Here is a 21,316-nt window from a genome sequence, read left to right on the forward strand (position 1 = left end):
TCAACCCCATAGAACATTTTTGGATAGAGTTGAAAGTCCATGTTGCCCAGCAACAGCCCCAAAACATCACTGCTCTAGAGGAGATCTGCATGGACGAATGGGCCAAAATACCAGCAACAGTGTGTGAAAACCTTGTGAAGACTTACAGAAAACGTTTGACCTCTGTCATTGCCAACAAAGGGTATATAACAAAGTATGAGAAACTTTTGTTATTGATCAAATACTTATTTTCCACCATGATTTGCAAATAAATTCATAAGAAATCCTACAATGTGATTTTCTGGATTTTTTTCCTAATTTTGTCTGTCATAGTTGAAGTGTACCTATGATGAAAATTACAGGCCTCTCTCATATTTTTAAGTGGGAGAACTTGCACAATTGGTGACTGACAAAATACTTATTTGCCCCACTGTATGTGTAGGCCAAACCGTTCGGACATTAAAGTCGTTTTCGTGAGAAGACACATTTTCGGGATGTCTCATACCCTTGTACGAGTAGGTGTGTCTAAAAGTTTTACTGGCTGTGGAAAGTATTCAAACCACTTTACCTTTTACACATTTTGTTATGATAATAGCCTTATTCTTAGCCTATTCTAAAATGTATTAAATTGTTTTTTTCTTCATCAAGCTACATGCAATGGCCCCATAATGACAAAGCAAAAACATATTTTTTGACATTTTTGATCATTTTTAAATAAAATTTGGATCATTTTTAAATATCACATTTAAAGTACATAAGTATTCAGATGCTTTATTCAGAACTTTGTTGATGCATCTTTGGCAGTGATTACAGCCATGAGTCTACTTGGGTATTATGCTACATGCTTGGCAAACCTGTATTTGGGTAGTTTCTCCGATTCTTCTCTGCAGATCCTCTCAAGCTCTGTCAGGTTGGATGGGGAGCGTTGCTGCACAGCTATTTTCAGGTCTCTCCAGAGAATTTTGATCTGGTTCAAGTGCGGGCTCTGGCTGGGCCACTCAGAGACATGTCCCAAAGCCACTGCTGCATTGTCTTGGCTGTGTGCTTTGTCCTGTTGGAAGGTGAATCTGCGCCCCAGTCTGAGGTCCTGAGCTCTCTGGAGTAAGTTTCATCAAGGATCTATCTGTACTTTGCTCCGTTCATCTTTGCTTCAATCGGGACTAGTCTCGCAGTCCTTGCCGCTGAAAAACATCCCCACAGCATGATGCCTCCACCACGCTTCACCGTAGGAATGGTGTCAGGTTTCCTCCATCCGTAAAGCTTGGCATTCAGGCCAAAGAGTTCAATTTTGGTTTCATTAGACCAGAGAATCTTGTTTCTCATGGTCTGAGAGTCTGTAGGTGCCTTTTGGCAAACTCCAGGCGAGCTATCATGTGCCTTTTACTGAGGGGTGGCTTCCGTCTGGCCACTCTACCATAAAGGTCTGATTGGGGGAGTGCTGCAGAGATGGTTGTCATTCTGTAAGGTTCTCCCATCTCCACAGAGGAACTCTAGAGCTCTGTCAGAGCGACCATCACGTTCATGGCCACCTCACTGACCAAGGCCTCACTGACCAAGGCCTTCTCCCCCGATTTCTCAGATTGGCCAGTCAGCCAGCTCTTTCCAAACTTCTTCCATTTAAGAGTGATGAAGGCCACTGTGTTCTTGGGGACCTTCAATGCTGCAGAAATGTTTTGGTACCCTTCCCCAGCTCTGTGCCTCAACACAATCCTTTCTCGGTGCTCTAAGCTCAATTCCTTCGACCTTATGACTTGGTTTTTGCTCTAACATGCACTGTCAACTGTGGGATCTTATGTAGACAGGTGTGTGCCTTTCCAAATCATGTCCAATCTATTGAATTAACTACAGGTGGACTCCAATCATGTTGTTGAAACATCTCAAGGATGATCAATGGAAAGAGGATGCACTTGAGCTCAATTTTGAGTCTCATAACAAAGGGGCTAAATATCAAATCAAATCAATTCTAATTTTATTTGTCACATGCGCCAAATACAACAGTCACCTTACAGTGAAATGCTTACTTACAAGCCCTTAACCAACAATGCAGTTCTAAGAAACATAAGTGTTAAGTACAATTTTTTTAAATAAAAGTAACAAGCAATTAAAGAGCAGCAGTAAAATCACAATAGCAAGGCTATATACAGGGGGTACCGGTACAGAGTCAATGTGCGGGAGCACCGGTTAGTCCAGGTAATTGAGGTAATATGTACATGTAGGTAGAGTTAAAGTGACTATACATAGATAATAAACAGACAGTAGCAGCAGTGTAAAATAAAGGGGGCAATGCAAATAGTCTGGGTAGCCATTTGATTAGATGTTCAGGAGTCTTATGGCTTGGGGGTACAAGCTGTTAAGAATCCTTTTGGACCTAGACTTTGTCGCTCTGGTACCACTTACCAAATACTTATGTAAATAAGGTATTCCTGTTTTAAAATATATATATTTAGCAAAACTTTCTTAAAACCTGTTTTCACTTTGTCATTATGGGTTATTGTGTGTAGATTACTGAGGAAATGTTTTGATTTGATCCATTTTAGAATAAGACTGTAACGTAACAAAATGTGGAAAAATTCAATACTTTCCAAAGCCACTGTACCTTTATACAGTACACCACACTGACAATGAAGATACTACTACCCTATACATAACTTCCTTTAGTCACATTTATTTCCTATTGTAATCCTACACAACCACACACACACACACACACATATCTTGAGACATCATTCATTGCCTTTCACTAAGTCACAATATCTTTATCCGCCCCCCTCGAGGGAGACACCTGTCAAGTCCTTCTACTCCTCCTCCTCCTCCTGAGTTTCCCTCTCACTCATCACAGTTTCCTGTGGCTGTTGTTCTGTCTCTCTCTCTCTCTCCCCCAAACACACAGAATATTTTTTCTCTCCTCTATAATATAATAATATATCTCACACACAAACACATTCATAATCTATCTTTTTCCCTCGCTCCCTCATTCTTTCTCTCTCTCCCTGCCTTTCCCTCTCTTTACACACACATACACAGAAACATACCCTCTCTCTCTCCCTCTTTCCTCCCTCGTTCAGGAAAATAAACATACTGTTGCTGTGATTGAATGGGGCTGTATCTCATTCAGGGATGGGGGGAGGAAATGAGGGAGGGAGCGAGTGATGGTGCCCACCACGGTGTGGGTGGGTGATGAATGGGGAGCTGCCAGGCCCCTGTCAAGGGTGTCTGGCAGGGTGTACCCACAGCACGTAGTATAGCACAACACACACACACAGGAGAGGAGAGGAGAGGAGAGGAGAGGAGAGGAGAGGAGAGGAGAGGAGAGGAGAGGAGAGGAGAGGAGAGGAGAGGAGAGGAGAGGAGAGGAGAGGAGAGGAGAGGAGAGGAGAGGAGAGGAGAGGAGAGGAGAGCCTTAACATCCTAGGAGACACACACACAGCCACAATGCTGTTCCATCGCCAGGCTCCCTTCATTGAGATTACCACGCTTAGGGATATAGAACAAGACAATGAATCTTAGACTATGTCATTCAATTTCCTAAGGATGGGGTTAGGTTTGGGATCACACACACAACAGAGCACACACACTGGAGAGGAGATTCTGGGAAGGTGTACCCATGTGCACACACACACAGTGAGGTGAGGTGAATTCTGTAAAGGTATCATTAGGTTTCAATCTCTCACCCACTCTCACTAGTGGAGAGAATTTTACTGCATTAAGCAACAACAAAGTCAAGAGGAAACTCAAGTCAGTAGGTGCCAAACTATTGCCTCTCACTGCTGCTCTAACGGCCCTCCCTCTCAGCGGTCAGGTCGAGAAACAGAACGAGAGAAGGAGGGGGGAGAGAGAGAGACCCTTGGGGATTTAAAATCAATATTTCCTAGGTTACAAGGTCAAACTCCCACGGCAGCGAGGGGGAGAGAGGGAGGGGGAATCCCAGAGTCACGGTGACCTGTAGCAGTACTGACATGCTGACTCAATTAGTGGCCAGTCGATTCAGGAGCCAGCCCTCAGCCCTCAGCCCTGGGAACCGAACTGTAGCTATATGGCTCCTATTACAGGCTGGTCACTAGAAACACATGCCAATTTTTATCCTGAGGACTTCGATATACGCCGTCCTCGGCGCAAACCATAAAAACAAAGACATTATGGCACAGCACTGGGCTCACACTCACAGAGCCAGACGATGCTGCATAAACCACTGCGCCATGGCAGTTCACAATTGTCTAGCAAGCAGGGAGAGCACTATATGTATTTTTTATTTAATTTGATGCTTTCCCCAAACCATAGCTCTAACCTTAACCACTCGGAATTAATACCTAAACTTAACCCTTTGAGTTGTTTCTGTTTTATGTCATGCTCTGGCCTTAGTTATCTTTTGTTTTCTTTATTATTTTGGTTAGGCCAGGGTGTGATATGGGTGATTTATGTGTTTTTGTCTTGTCTAGGGGTTTTTGTAGATGTATGGGGTTGTGTTCAGTTTAGGTGTCTAGGTAAGTCTATGGTTGCCTAGATTGGTTCTCAATCAGAGGCAGGTGTTTATTGTTGTCTCTGATTGGGAACCATATTTAGGCAGCCATATTCTTTGGGTATTTTGTGGGTGATTGTTTCCTTTCTTTGTGTTTACTGCACCAGATAGGGCTGTTTCGGTTTTCACGTTTATTGTTTTGTAGTTTGTTCATGTTTGAGTTTTCTTATTAAAGAACCATGAACTATAACCACGCTGTGTTTTGGTCCGCCTCTCCTTCCCAGGAAGAAAACCGTGACATTTTGACCCTCTAACCACGCTGAATTAATGGGTCAAAAATCGACGTTACATCAAATCCCAAAGTGAAACTGTGAGGTGAAGTTGCCTACTGACTCTTATAGGCCCCGTTCACACTCAAGTTGTACAACTGATGTACAACACATTTGACCAAATGGTTGTGATACAACGAAGATCTCTGCACAAAACTATTTACACAAGCATTGTGAAGACACCTCCAATAGTTCTATAAATATTTTTGTGCAGATAAACTCTCCATTGTATCACAGAAATATCTGTTGTATCACAAACTTTGTGTCAAATGAGTTGTAGATCAGTTGTAAAACTTGAGTGTGTACAGGGCCATAGACCTGAGATCACACCTGGTCTGAAAAAAACACAACAGTAGAATTGGTGTAGATGCTAAAACACAACAGGTTTTGATCTTAGTATGTTTCTGTAATCCTGACACTAACAAGGTCATTATGAAATGTTTATTGTAGACAATAAACCACGGCGTCGGCATAGACTTTCAAATTGAGATGGTAAGTGTGAAACAAACAGTATATAGACACACACAAAAACAGACATTTGACATGCAGAAATGCCACTCATAAACCCTCCACCACAGTTTCTTTGCAGTATAAAAAAACCCTCCTACAAAGTGGTACTAAAGACCACAATTTCCCGATAGTGATTAAACTTAAGCTAGCTAGCTAACCAACAATTGTAAAAATGTATTTGAGAGACAACAACTGCTTATTGTGCAAATGTATTTATGTTTTCAATGAATATTTGGGGGAGAAATATAGTTTACATGTTGTCAACAGTCCTTTGATTCTTAACCAACACTGCCTGTTTTGCTCCACGGTTGAGCACACCGCTTCAGTTGCTAAACAACCTACCCGTGAGTGAGTGAGTGAGCGAGCGTTTGTATGTGTGTGTTTGAATGAATGAGAAGGTTTTTTTCACACAAAGTTTCACGTCACCCTTCACCTCTCAGCACCAGTTCTGTCCCGCTCAAGCAACACACACACACACACACACATTCCTTTGCTGGGTTAATGTTAACAGCAAAAATATTGTAATCAGATTACAGATACTTTTGAAAAACTAGTTAATTACTTTGAAGATTAGTTTGAAATTCAGAAAGGATGTTTCCCCAAAAAAATATTTGACACTTCTCAGTTTTTTCAATTACATTCAAATCAGCAGTGAAAAAAGGAGCAAGTTTGTTCCAGCTGAGCGAGTCTGACCATAAGTCAGAGACCGCTATGATGACAAACCAAATGTGTTTATGGATGGTGAGAAAAGAGGAGGAATAGGCTTTTGTAGGCTACAGTCAAAGCTATGTCTTCCAATGGTGCGACTACTGTCGGCATCCAAAGATTATCCATCTTGAATAAACGCTTGGAGGTAAGGATGACAGCAGAGTGTCTACGGCAATACGGATATCACTTATTATTGAAATCTACAAAACGCCTTGATGTGAATCACACAGCTACTCTCTCATTTATCTATCTGTGCCTCACGGATTGTGGTTGTTGTGAATGGCTGTTCACAAAACAAAATGTGTATTTGAACCTAATAATGGTTGAATTCAAGAAGTTTAACCTGCCTATCATTCATTGTTTTTGAAACCAGTGGACAGCCAGTGAAAAATGTGCTCTTTCAACAGCTGCATAGTGCGGGTGCAAGCCTATGGAATAAATGTAAGGCTTAAATTGCTCAATCAAATTCATGCTGATAAAAAAAAAAATCGACAGGCCTAATTGACACATGCTCAAGCTTGCACAATTTTGATAGTTGCTATATATATATATATATATACAGTGCCTTGCGAAAGTATTCGGCCCCCTTTCACTGAACTTCTGGAGAGAGTTTGCTGCACTGAAAGTAAAGGGGCTGAATAATTTTGCACGCCCAGTTTTTCAGTTTTTGATTTGTTAAAAAAGTTTGAAATATTCAATACATGTCGTTCCACTTCATGATTGTGTCCCACTTGTTGTTGATTCTTCACAAAAAAATACAGTTTTATATCTTTGTTTGAAGCCTGAAATGTGTCAAAAGGTCGCAAAGTTCAAGGGGGCCGAATACTTTCGCAAGGCACTGTATATAGCAAAGGACTTTGAAGATGCTGGAGGAAATAGGTACAAAACTATCTATATCCACAGTAAAACGAGTCCTATATTGACATAACCTGAAAGGCCACTCAGCAAGGAAGAAGCCACTACCCCAAAAACTCCATAAAAAAAGCCAGACTAAGGTTTGCAACTGCACATGGGGAAAAAGATTGTAGATTTTGGAGAAATGTCCTCTGGTCTGATGAAACAAAAATAGAACTGTTTGGCCATAATGACCATCGTTATGTTTGGAGGAAAAAAGGGGAGGCATGCTAGCTGAAGAACACCATCCCAACCGTGAAGCACAGGGGTGGCACCATCATGTTGTGGGGGTGCTTTGCTGCAGGAGGGGACTGGTGCATTTCACAAAATAGATTGCATCATGAGGCAAGGAAATTATGTGGATATATTGAAGCATATCAAGATCTCAAGACGTCAGTCAGGAAGTTAAAGCTTGGTCACAAATGGGTCTTCCAAATGGACAATGACCCCAAGCATACTTCCAAACTTGTGGCAAAATGGCTTAAGGCCAACAAAGTTAAGGTATTGGAGTGGCCATCACAAAGCCCTGACCTCAATCCTATAGACAATTTGTGAGCAGAACTGAAAAAGCGTGTGCGAGCAAGGCCAAATACCATATACTAATTGAATGTATGCAAACTTCTGACCCACTGGGAATATGATGAAAGAAATAAAAGCTGAAATAAATAATTCTCTCTACTATTATTCTGACATTTCACATTCTTAAAATAGAGTGGTGATCCTAACTTTCCTAAGACAGGGAATTGTTAAGGAAAAACTGGGTTTAAATGTATTTGGCTAAGGTGTATGTAAACTTCCAACTTCAACTGTGTGTGTATATATATATATATATATATATATACATACATACAGTGGGGCAAAAAAGTATTTAGTCTGCCACCAATTGTGCAAGTTCTCCAACTTAAAAAGATGAGAGAGGCCTGTAATTTTCATCATAGGTACACTTCAACTATGACAGACAAAATGAGGGAAAAAATCCAGAAAATCACATTGTAGAATTGTTAACGAATTTATTTGCAAATTATGGTGGAAAATAAGTATTTGGTCACCTACAAACAAGCAAGATTTCTGGCTCTCACAGACCTGTAACTACGTCTTTAAGAGGCTTCTCTGTCCTCCACGCGTTACCTGTATTAATGGCATCTGTTTGAACTTGTTATCAGTATAAAATACACCTGTCCACAACCTCAAACAGTCACACTCCAAACTCCACTATGGCAAAGACCAAAGAGCTGTCAAAGGACACCAAAAACAAAATTGTAGACCTGCACCAGGCTGGGAAGACTGAATCTGCAATAGGTAAGCAGCATGGTTTGAAGAAATCAACTGTGGGAGCAATTATTAGGAAATGGAAGACTGATAATCTCACTCGATCTGGGGCTCCACGTAAGATCTCACCCCGTGGTGTCAAAATGATCACAAGAACGGTGAGCAAAAATCCCAGAACCACACGGGGGGACCTAGTGAATGACCTGCAGAGGCCTGGGACCAAAGTAACAAAGCCCACCATCAGCAAGGGCATTGAAGATGAAACGTGGCTGGGTCTTTCAGCATGACAATGATCCCAAACACACCACCCGGGCAACGAAGGAGTGGCTTCGTAAGAAGCATTTCAAGGTCCTGGAGTGGCCTAGCCAGGCTTCAGATCTCAACCCCATAGAACATTTTTGGATAGAGTTGAAAGTCCATGTTGCCCAGCAACAGCCCCAAAGCATCACTGCTCTAGAGGAGATCTGCATGGAGGAATGGGCCAAAATACCAGCAACAGTGTGTGAAAACCTTGTGAAGACTTACAGAAAACGTTTGACCTCTGTCATTGCCAACAAAGGGTATATAACAAAGTATTGAGATAAACTTTTGTTATTGACCAAATACTTATTTTCCACCATAATTTGCAAAGAAATTCATAAAAAATCCTACAATGTGATTTTCTGGATTTTTTTTTCTCATTTTGTCTGTCATAGTTGAAGTGTACATATGATGAAAATTACAGGCCTCTCTCATCTTTTTAAGTGGGAGAACTTGCACTACTTGCACTGGCTGACTAAATACTTTTTTGCCCCACTGTATACAGTTGAAGTTGGACGTTTACATTCTCCTTAGGCAAGTTATATTCTTCAAAAATATAACTTATAAATGCCTTATGAGCTTAGTTCAACTGTCACACTCCATGAGAACCCAAAATATAATGTAAATAAACACTGTATAGCCTCATAAAATGGTTAAAACAATAATGTTGATATCATAGATGGTCAATCCTTGCATCCATAGCTCTGTCTATTAACCTGAGAGTGGTTACATTTCTGCAAGCCCATCCCTTAGCTTTTGATCAAAACAGGGGCGGGATGTCGATTTTGTAATTGTTTCATCTGTGGATTTGCCCTTTAAACAGCTGCATATTATCAAGATATCAAAGTGTCACCAACAAAAGCTGAACAATAGGCCTATAGCAAATGCAGCATATGGCATTCATTTTTGACATGTAAATAGCATTTTTCAGTAGTGCTCAAAGCATGCCATTCCATGAGTGCAGCATTTATTTTTCAACTCGAATCAATGAGCCCAATCAGTCCTCCATGACATCAAAATCATAGACAATAGAGTTGGGCTGGCTAATAAATCCTTAGTTTTGGGGTCATGGTCAGGTAAAACAATTTAGCTAATATATACTATACTTCCAAGTCCTATTCTTGAAGATCAAGAGGTATAACATTTATTGGAATGACTGGAATTCTGATAGACTGATAGACTATAATTCAATTTTATTATTATATGTAGTAGAAAGAGATAGGTTAGAAGAAGCCTACATCACCAACCCATAAAGTAAAATGTCAAATCCATATTTGGCCAGTTATGTAAACTTTTAAATGTATTTATCCTGCAATAGATGTTGTTCAATTGGTAACATACATTTTTGACTTCTTCTAATGCCTCTTAAAGGGAAAGTCATCTAAAAGTAACAGAATATAATCAGATTACGTTACTGAGTTTGGATAATACAAAAGTTAGGTTACGGATTACAATTTTAGACAGGTAAATGTAACGGATTACATTTAGAAAGTGTGGGGGGGGGGGGGGGGGGGGCAGAGGGTGAGGGAAGGACGGCTCATAGTAATGGCTAATACCATTCCATTAATTCCGTTCCAGCCATTACTAGGGGCCCATCCACCAATGTAAAGTGCCACCAGACCCCACTTAAACACACACACAGACACACCCACAAGTGCCATGCTCTACCAACTGTGCCACACAGGACCACAAGTATCTATGTCCAGATGTTTCCATCCAACTGAAGTGTGACCTCTCTGTGAACCTGACCTTGTGACAGCAGTCATTTGGCCAACCGAACGCACTACATCAGGCACACTATATTGTGACGCATTGCCACTCTAGCCTGGTCCCAGATCTGTTTGCGCTATCTTGTCAACTTCTATTCTCACTGTCACACCAAACACTGACGATAGGAGTTGGCAAGTCAGCACAAACCGATATAGGACCAGGCTAACAAAGTGACTCGATGGCAAAAGCATGTAGTTAAAGAGAGAAACAACACACAAATCGCCCTATTCCCTATTTAGTGCACTACTGTGCTCCTACATCTGCATTGCTTGTTGTTTGGGGTTTTAGGCTGGATTTCTGTATATTACTTTGTGACATCGGCTGATGTAAAATGGGCTTTATAAATGCATTTTGATTTGATTGATTGATTGATTGATTGATTGATTGATTTAGGGAATAGGGTGCCATTTGGGATGCAAGCATGATTGTTGGAGTTGGAATAACTGTTCCAATACTGAAGCTCTGTAATACGTTACCATTATTGGACAGTGGGCTCCAAAGTTACTGGCACCCCTGACTGGCAATGCACAAACAATACTTAAAAAAATATAAACAATATAATTATAGAGAAACTCAAAATACCAACATGTGAGAAATACTGTACTTTATTAATGTTTCAATGGAACCAACCAACCAAAATCATACAATTATTTAATACAAAATAAATTTCACCAAAATCAAGGTTTCATGATTATTGGCACTCCTCATTGTTTACTTAGTGTAACCACCTCTGGCAAGGATAACAGCATGGAGTCTTTTCCTGTAATGTTTGACCAGGTTAAGGAACACATTTGGAGGGATTTTGGACCATTCCTCTATGCAGATCCTTTCAAGATCCTTCACAATCTTGGGTTTGCTCTTATCAACTGTCCTCTTCAACTCAGCCCACAGGTTTTCGATTGGATTGAGGTCCGGCGACTGAGATGGCCATGCCAGAACATTGACTTTGTTGTCACAGAACCATTTCTGTGTGGATCTTGAGGTATGTTTCGGGTCATTGTCTTGTTGGAAAGTCCACCTACGTCCAAGTCCCAGCCTTCTGGCAGAGGCAACCAGATTGTCAGCCAAAATTACCTGACACTTGGTGGAATTCATTATGCCATCAATCTTAACCAGTGCCCCTGGACCTCTGGAATTAAAACAGCCCCAAAACATCACTGACCCAGCACCATATTTCACCGTGGGTATGAGGGGCCTCTCCTTGTATGCATCTCTGTTTCGACGGCAAACATGCTGATGCTGTATCTGACCAAAACGTTCAATTTTGGTCTCCTCTGACCAGAGCACCTTCTTCCAGTCATAATTTAAATAACGTTTGGCAAACTCCAAGGGCTTGCGTCTGTGTCCTCCCTATCCTGGGAGCAAAATGCATTTGCATCTTATTCTACACGTGAGGTTTTCAACTGTTCCATATCATTAGAATTTTCTATTAATTGCCCTGACAGTGCTCAGTGGTATTTTCAACCGTTTGTGGATCTTCTTGTAGCCATTACCAGATTTATGAAGGTCTATGACCATCTGTCTCTTTTGAACTGCCAGTTCTTTTGTTTTCTTCATGGTGTTGGATGACAAAGGGATATTTCATGTGTGTTACCTCATTTTTAAACCCTAGTGAAACGGGAAGTAATGTAATGGCTCAATATAGTTCCTTAAGACTTAGATAAACTTAAATAAGTGGAATTTAATTCCTGGTTTAATTTGTTATATTTGTTCATTGTTCAGATGTTCATTGTGAAACCTTGATTTGGAGGACATTGATTTTTAATTAAATAAATAAAAAAAATTGGTGGGTTCCATTAAAACATTAATAAAGTACAGTATTTCTCACATGCTGGTATTTTTTGATTATCTCTATAATGATATTGTTTATATTTTTTAAGTATTGTTTGTGCATTGCAAGTCAGGTGTGCCAGTAATTTTGGAGCCCGCTGTATTGCAAAGTTAATAACAACACACCCAACACTTTAAAACCGGATAAGTTCTGGCTACTCAAACATTTTGAGTAAACCGACTACCTAAAAATAAGTTAAGAAACTTAAATAGCTGAAGTGAGCAGGTACTACCTTCATGTGAGTAATACAAATGCATTTTTTTTGTAAGGTATATTATTAGTTGACTGCCCCCACTAAGCCACGCCTCCAATGATTTCCCAGTGTGCCTTATCTTTTCGATTGAATTATATAGTTACCACCGATGACTGTATTTGTTAGTGACTGAGAGATGGTTGTTGAATTCATACATTTTCAGTCCTTTGGCCTTCCCCAACTGAGTTCCTAGGTGAATATTATCATTATAATACATATACCGAAAGGCGTTATACAGTGGCCTGAAACTCATAGTTTTTACAGGCCACATCAGGCCTGCAAGTTTTTTTTCTCCAAGGTGGCATAGCAGTTCAGACGTCTTTTGTCCTCGTCTTGTCGTGTCCTGTATATATATATATTTACAACTTTTTCACATACATTTTATTTTTATTTTCCATCAACTCATCTTCAAAACACTCTCCTGCAACCCGCCTCACCAATGTATATTTATAAAAAAGTATTATTTACCTCAGATCTGTAATCCTCCAAGAAGCTAGCCAGAAACTCCAAGAAGCTAGCCTGAAACTAGCCAGAAGCTAATCCAGAAGCTAGTTCAGAAGCTAGTTAGCTCCTTTACTGGCAAATCGTTAATATTCAGCTAACCACGGTTTGTGGTCATCAGCTATCCTTTAGCTCGAAAATCTATCGCCAGTTCTGTACGGCGCAGCGCGGCTCGGAACGGAACATACCGGACCAATTTTTCTCTCCATGTCCCTGGACATTCATACCCGGATCTCACAGCTAGCTAGCTGCTATCCGTGTGACTATCGGCCTTCGTCGATTCCGGAGCAAACATCAATTATTCCGGAGCTAGCAAGCTCCGTCAATCACTCCTGAGTTCCATCAATCACACCTGGGCTGCAGTCACCTATCCGGACCCGTTTTACTGCCTTCGCGGAGCCCCACCGGGCCTTCACAACTGGACTGCCGACGTTATCTACCCGAAGGAGTTATTCGGCTGGCTCCTCCGTCGCGACGTTACCTGAACGCCCATCTGCGGCCTGCTAACCGTTAGCTGTCTTACCGGCTGCTATCTGAATAGACAATCGGACAATTTTGTATTATTTTTTTATTATTTTTGAAATTATTATTATTATGTTTTCTTCTTGGGCCTCTATAACTATATCTATTGTTTTTATTTTTGTTGTTGTTGTGTGATTTGGATTAATCCCCTCTACCACACGGAACCCCACTAATCTACTGACGGAACGTAAGGGGTGGCTAACAGACCTCCATCCTATGCTAGCTTGCTACCGATGCCCTGGCTAGCTGTCTAAATCACCAACCAACCTCTCCACTCACCGGACCCTTTTGATCACTCGACTAAGCATGCCTATCCTTAATGTCAATATGTCTTGTCCATTTCTGTTCTGGTTAGTGTTTATTGGCTTATTTCACTGTAGAGCCTCTAGTCCTGCTCACTATACCTTATCCAACCTATTAGTTCCACCACCCACACATGCAATGACATCTCCTGGTTTCAACGATGTTTCTAGAGACAATATCTCTCTCTTCATCACTCAATACCTAGGTTTACCTCCACTGTATTCACATCCTACCATACATTTGTCTGTACATTATACCTTGATGCTATTTTATCGCCCCCAGAAACCTCCTTTTACTCTATGTTCCAGACGTTCTAGACGACCAATTCTCATAGCTTTTAGCCGTACCCTTATTCTACTCCTCCTATGTTCCTCTGGCAATGTAGAGGTGAATCCAGGCCCTGCAGTGCCTAGCTCCACTCCTATTCCCCAGGCGCTCTTTTTTGACGACTTCTGTAACCGTAATAGCCTTAGTTTCATGCATGTTAACATTAGAAGCCTCCTCCCTAAGTTTGTTCTATTCACTGCTTTAGCACACTCTGCCAACCCGGATGTTCTAGCTGTGTCTGAATCCTGGCTTAGGAAGACCACCAAAAACTCAGACATTTTAATTCCAAACTACAACATTTTCAGACAAGATAGAACTGCCAAAGGGGGCGGTGTTGCAATCTACTGCAAAGATAGCCTGCAGAGTTCTGTCCTACTATCCAGGTCTGTACCCAAACAATTTGAACTTCTACTTTTAAAAATCCACCTCTCTAAAAACAAGTCTCTCACCGTTGCCGCCTGCTATAGACCACCCTCTGCCCCCAGCTGTGCTCTGGACACCATATGTGAACTGATTGCCCCCCATCTATCTTCAGAGTTCGTGCTGCTAGGCGACCTAAACTGGAACATGCTTAACACCCCAGCCATCCTACAATCTAAACTTGATGCCCTCAATCTCACACAAATAATCAATGAACCTACCAGGTACCTCCCCAAAACCTTAAACACGGGCACCCTCATAGATATCATCCTAACCAACTTCCCCTCTAAATACACCTCTGCTGTCTTCAACCAAGATCTCAGCGATCACTGCCTCATTGCCTGCATCCGTAATGGGTCAGCGGTCAAACGACCTCCACTCATCACTGTAAAACGCTCCCTGAAACACTTCTGCGAGCAGGCCTTTCTAATCGACCTGGCCGGGGTATCCTGGAAGGATATTGATCTCATCCCGTCAGTAGAGGATGCCTGGATATTTTTTTTAAATGCCTTCCTAACCATCTTAAATAAACATGCCCCACTCAAGAAATTTAGAACCAGGAACAGATATCGCCCTTGGTTCTCCCCAGACCTGACTGCCCTTAACCAACACAAAAACATCCTATGGCGTTCTGCATTAGCATCGAACAGCCCCCGTGATATGCAGCTGTTCAGGGAAGCTAGGAATCATTATACACAGGCAGTTAGAAAAGCTAAGGCTAGCTTTTTCAAGCAGAAATTTGCTTCCTGCAACACTAACTCAAAAAAGTTCTGGGACACTGTAAAGTCCATGGAGAATAAGAACACCTCCTCCCAGCTGCCCACTGCACTGAAGATAGGAAACACTGTCACCACTGATAAATCCACCATAATTGAGAATTTCAATAAGCATTTTTCTACGGCTGGCCATGCTTTCCACCTGGCTACTCCTACCCCGGACAACAGCACTGCACCCCCAACAGCAACTCGCCCAAGCCTTCCCCATTTCTCCTTCTCCCAAATCCATTCAGCTGATGTTCTGAAAGAGCTGCAAAATCTGGACCCCTACAAATCAGCCGGGCTAGACAATCTGGACCCTTTCTTTCTAAAATTATCTGCCGAAATTGTTGCCACCCCTATTACTAGCCTGTTCAACCTCTCTTTCTGAGATTCCCAAAGATTCCCAAAGATTGGAAAGCAGCTGCGGTCATCCCCCTCTTCAAAGGGGGGGACACTCTTGACCCAAACTGCTACAGACCTATATCTATCCTACCGTGCCTTTCTAAGGTCTTCGAAAGCCAAGTCAACAAACAGATTACCGACCATTTCGAATCTCACCATACCTTCTCTGCTATGCAATCTGGTTTCAGAGCTGGTCATGGGTGCACCTCAGCCACGCTCAAGGTCCTAAACGATATCTTAACCGCCATCGATAAGAAACATTACTGTGCAGCCGTATTCATTGATCTGGCCAAGGCTTTCGACTCTGTCAATCACCATATCCTCATCGGCAGACTCGACAGCCTTGGTTTCTCAAATGATTGCCTCGCCTGGTTCACCAACTACTTCTCTGATAGAGTTCAGTGTGTCAAATCGGAGGGTCTGCTGTCCGGACCTCTGGCAGTCTCTATGGGGGTGCCACAGGGTTCAATTCTTGGACCGACTCTCTTCTCTGTATACATCAATGAGGTCGCTCTTGCTGCTGGTGAGTCCCTGATCCACCTCTACGCAGACGACACCATTCTGTATACTTCCGGCCCTTCTTTGGACACTGTGTTAACAACCCTCCAGGCAAGCTTCAATGCCATACAACTCTCCTTCCGTGGCCTCCAATTGCTCTTAAATACAAGTAAAACTAAATGCATGCTCTTCAACCGATCGCTACCTGCACCTACCCGCCTGTCCAACATCACTACTCTGGACGGCTCTGACTTAGAATACGTGGACAACTACAAATACTTAGGTGTCTGGTTAGACTGTAAACTCTCCTTCCAGACCCATATCAAACATCTCCAATCCAAAGTTAAATCTAGAATTGGCTTCCTATTTCGCAACAAAGCATCCTTCACTCATGCTGCCAAACATACCCTTGTAAAACTGACCATCCTACCAATCCTCGACTTTGGCGATGTCATTTACAAAATAGCCTCCAATACCCTACTCAACAAATTGGATGCAGTCTATCACAGTGCAATCCGTTTTATCACCAAAGCCCCATATACTACCCACCATTGCGACCTGTACGCTCTCGTTGGCTGGCCCTCGCTTCATACTCGTCGCCAAACCCACTGGCTCCATGTCATCTACAAGACCCTGCTAGGTAAAGTCCCCCCTTATCTCAGCTCGCTGGTCACCATAGCATCTCCCACCTGTAGCACACGCTCCAGCAGGTATATCTCTCTAGTCACCCCCAAAACCAATTCTTTCTTTGGCCGCCTCTCCTTCCAGTTCTCTGCTGCCAATGACTGGAACGAACTACAAAAATCTCTGAAACTGGAAACACTTATCTCCCTCACTAGCTTTAAGCACCAACTGTCAGAGCAGCTCACAGATTACTGCACCTGTACATAGCCCACCTATAATTTAGCCCAAACAACTACCTCTTTACCAACTGTATTTAATTTTAATTTATTTATTTATTTTGCTCCTTTGCACCCCATTATTTTTATTTCTACTTTGCACATTCTTCCATTGCAAAACTACTGATAATTCCTATTGGAATCTAGCCTGCATTAGGCTATCCAACAGTTGAGATTTGTATTCACCCGCAACCTGCATTCATAATGACTGCGAAGGCTAAAATTAAATAATTGGATTCGTTTAGAAAAAGTATTTTGTGTAGCATAACATTGAATCAATCAATCACTCAATGTACATGCCAAAACACAGATATTAAAAACAATTATATAAAATCAACATGCTGGGAAAAAAGTTAGTTTGTTATCATTCTGTATCTTTAAAAAAACATGTTGGTGTGACTTCTCATTTAGTTTCGAGTCAGTGCCACATTAACATTTTAAGTAATAATGACTTTTCATTGACTTTGAGTACAACTTACTAGACGTATTTGAGTAAAACATGCTTTGGGGTTTACAGTGATGCCCTCAACATCCCTCATCTGCCTGTCAAAACCAGGGATGGAGGGAGTACTGGAGGAGAGGATGAGACAGATAGACAGAAAAAGAGGATGAAAGTCAAAAGAAAAAATTAACAAATCAACTGAAAATACTGATAAGACAGAAAACAAACCTTTAGTAGTGATGGAGATATCCCTTGATAATTATCAAACAAAATATGAGCATGTAGGCCAATGTTTTTGTTTTGTTATCTCATCATTATCGAACCACAATAAGCTCCACATGAATGAAAGCATCCTGCCAAAAGTATCCTGACATAATTGTGAAAAAATAGTGTGGCTATTACTGCATCCTCATCACAGTGATTCCTGGCCTATTGGTGGGAGGCTGGGAGCTGTCTTTCAGCACCACACACACTATTATCATGACTCGTGTAGGATTTACAAACACCTGTGTTCATTGAGCACTTCAGGTGGTGCCCCATTCCCCCCACCCCCAATCCTAGCCTTAACCATTAGTTGGAGGAATGCAAAATTGACTGAAGATTGTGTCTAGGAGCAATTCGACCCCACACCGTGTTTTGTTTGTTTATTGTTTGTTTTCACTAACTGGTTTATGAATACTGACCGCATGGCTGCCATTCGCTTGGAGCTTCGGCTTTCTATAGATTGATTTCAGAACCATGGACAGCTCTCATCCGAGTCCATAGTGGCGGATTTTAAAAAATCAAATAGAAAATATACAACAATTCTATACTGAACCTATAAGAGCACAGGATATCTGACACCAAAAACCCTGAATGCAGAATAAACTATATTTTCCAAGCAGGCTACTCGTGAAAGTTGCATACGATTGCCGAATAGAGATGGCAAGGGCACACTGGAACATAGGCCTCTTTTTTAATGGCTCTTCACCAACCAGTCGGTGAAGTGTAAAACAAAACTACAGGGTCGAAGCTTCCTCCAGGCCACATGATCATATTTGAGGTATAAATTATGTGCTAAAAAGAGAGCAGCTGTCGTAATTCTGTGTCAACGCCATTGTCGAGTTTACGACTGAAAAAAATGCTGCCCTGGGCTACAGCGAGCGAATAACGAGCAAGCAGTGCCAAATGCGACGGGGGGAAGACCATTCCAGCGGATTAGGCATGGAAGCCACCGGTGCCCTAATAACGTTATTGAAATGTACTCAATGTGGAGTGGGGTGGCCATGGCGGAACACCTGGCACCGAGTGGCCGCTACACCGCATGCGCACCACAATAGGAATAGGAAAATAGTAGCAGCTACTGTAGTCTTTGCCATATACTAGCCTAGCACTAAAAGAAAATATCATAATTTACAGAAATAATTAACATGTAAAGATGGCTGATATTTGCTTGGAAATAGTAGCCTACTTCTGGTGATATTGTGAAGCCTGTGGAAGCAAAGTTATGACACCTAAAGGTCTGGCCCTTTCTCCATTCCACAACCGATTTAAAACTCCTCAATTGGGGGAAAAGCAACCAAAGGCACACACATGAAAGACCTTAGAGTACAAGGCCATATGCTTCTCATCCTGCTTGAACCTTCTGATAAGAGAGCAAAGGATCTCCTTGAATCTGCCATCCGTTACCATGACGATTGACGACTGTATGGGACCAAACTGTATCTATTTAGCAAAAATCAACAGATTGGGGGATGATCCCCGTCAGCTTACCTTGCATTCATCCATGCATGTTCTCACTGAATATGCATCCGTTTCATATTTCTGAGTCATAAACTCAAATTCCTCATATTTCTCCAGGGCGTGTTGGTCGTAGCGCTGGTACGCCTGGATGCACAGGCTGCACCTCGCCACATCGCCATCAATAAGCACGTCAAGACTGCAGTTCAAATTGTCCGGACTCGTAGACCCGTAAAACAAATCCAAAAGAGAATAAGAATTACAAAATGAAAGGTACAAATCACTTATATTTACTGTCCGGGTCCGTTCTTTTCCCGAAAGGTCCTTGCACAAATGATCGGCGTCATCAAAAGTAAAGCAGTTTTTAGATAAACTATCGTGGTGGCAAGTTTCAAGTCGCCACAAAGGTTTGGTAGAATTCCCTATAAAAATAGCATATTCGTTTTCTCTGAGGCTGCTGTGTGCTAAATGGAGGCTGGATGATGGGATGGGGTTTGCAGACGGGTAAACTCCCATGTCCGTCAATGCAAACTTATCACGGGTCCTTGTCAATTTCGCCTCGGCACAGAACCATAAGTGATCAGAGAGCAGAATGGTTAGAAACAAGAGTGAAGCCAAGGACAGTCGCCATCTCTGGGCCCTCTCTGAGTCGGCGAATGGCTTTAAGTTCTCGCGGGGTTCTAGCCAGATTTTGAAGCCGTCTTCTTGCTGCAGACACGTCCAAACACCCCAGGTCATATTTTGGGAACGCGCTTCTTCACCGGCCGACTCCACCGTGGGGGTTTCTCTGCCGCAATATGCATTGACTTGGGGTCTAATTTGCGTTTTTCACCTCTTAAATGTTGGGTCGTAGGTAGTGCTGCTGGTTTACCACCGCGATTATCTGTAATTCACATTCAAGTAATATATTGGAGGAGATTAAGCCGTGATTTGATGGGGCCGCGTTCTCCATGGCTCTCCGATGAAGATGCTAGTTTTCTGTAGCAACATGTCTCGCTTCCCCCTCCTCTCCTCTAGCCTGCGCTCAGCACTGGTCCTTTGCGTGGACCCGTTTTACGGCAAACTGCATTTACGTTCGACTTGAATCCGCCGGTCGTGGCTCTCGGGTGAAGGCTGGGTTCTATGTCAGCCCAGTGATTTTCGCTTCCGTGTCTGCTAGGCGGCAAAATGCCTGAGAAGTTGTATTTTGATATCCACTGTCATCTTGGTCCTGGGTTAGTTGCCGCCATCATGTTCTTCTTGAAACACTTTTTTGTGTCGTGCGCGACATCTTTAGCGCTGCGATCGTTCCATTCTGACGCACCTGGAGGGTCTGTTTTCAGAAGGTGCAGCATCAGTTGCCATCCAGCTACTCTGAAAGCTAAAACAGATGATAGGATATAGTGTGGACTCGAGAGACAGGATAGTCTGCTCAACAAGTAGCCTAACAGATGACAAAATTGAATATGAAATATTTAGCATCAGTCACAAAACGCAGCCATAGCGTTCGAGTGATAGCTGTCCATGATCCTGAAACCCGGGAATTATTTCATTTATGTAAGGGTTCCCCCACTAGTGGAGTTTAATACAAAAAAATACACTTAGTGTGTTCTGTATGTATAGCATGCATGCATTATTTTGGAATTATTACTGAATTATGGCCATGTGAATACTTCCATCAAGGTCAAAAGAAAGAAACTTACCCACACTCATTTCATTTGCTATGTCTGACATGTTCATCAAGTGCATGTCATTATACAATCATTATAAGTTTATATAACAACAATATAACATTTATTCAATCATTCAGGGTGACATGGGTTCAGGATTGAATCCAAGGACACTGATCATGTATTGTGTGGTTTGTTTGGCTGTGGACCTTGTTGTTTGTTTGTTTCTCTTTTATCCCACAGGCTTATCTTGCAACAGTCCTTCAAATACAAAACAAATAGTATAGCCTATACACTGCAATAAAAGCAAAGATACATTTGAAACACACCATTTAAAAACCAAACAAAAGTTTTTCTTTCTCATTTAAACAGTTAAATAACTGACGATCCAGAGTGGTATAGATTGCATAAAACAGGTGAATAGCTAGATGAGCTTTGGTAAAGATTCCTGGCAACAAAGCTCCTTGAACTATTTTCAGCTTCTCTTCCTTCTCTCCTGTAGAATACTTGTTAGTTCCTTCTCTATTCTACAAATGTCTTTACTACTCCTTCACGGATCCTTTGTAAATACCCGGTT

At 41.9% G+C, this 21,316-nt stretch overlaps 1 protein-coding gene across 1 annotated transcript in view; it reads right to left on the bottom strand.

Annotated features, from left to right (window-relative positions):
* Positions 1-20,532, bottom strand: part of LOC109906872 (transmembrane protein FAM155A) — an 87,718-nt gene extending 67,186 nt beyond the window's left edge. Inside the window, exon 1 of the mRNA XM_020504714.2 lies at positions 19,124-20,532. Within this exon, the coding sequence (XP_020360303.1) occupies positions 19,124-19,828 (705 nt within the window). The 5' untranslated portion in view covers positions 19,829-20,532. The remainder of the gene's footprint in view (positions 1-19,123) is intronic.
* Between the last annotated feature and the right edge of the window lie 784 nt (positions 20,533-21,316).

Source organism: Oncorhynchus kisutch, linkage group LG16, assembly GCF_002021735.2.
Source record: "Oncorhynchus kisutch isolate 150728-3 linkage group LG16, Okis_V2, whole genome shotgun sequence".
NCBI lineage: Eukaryota > Metazoa > Chordata > Actinopteri > Salmoniformes > Salmonidae > Oncorhynchus > Oncorhynchus kisutch.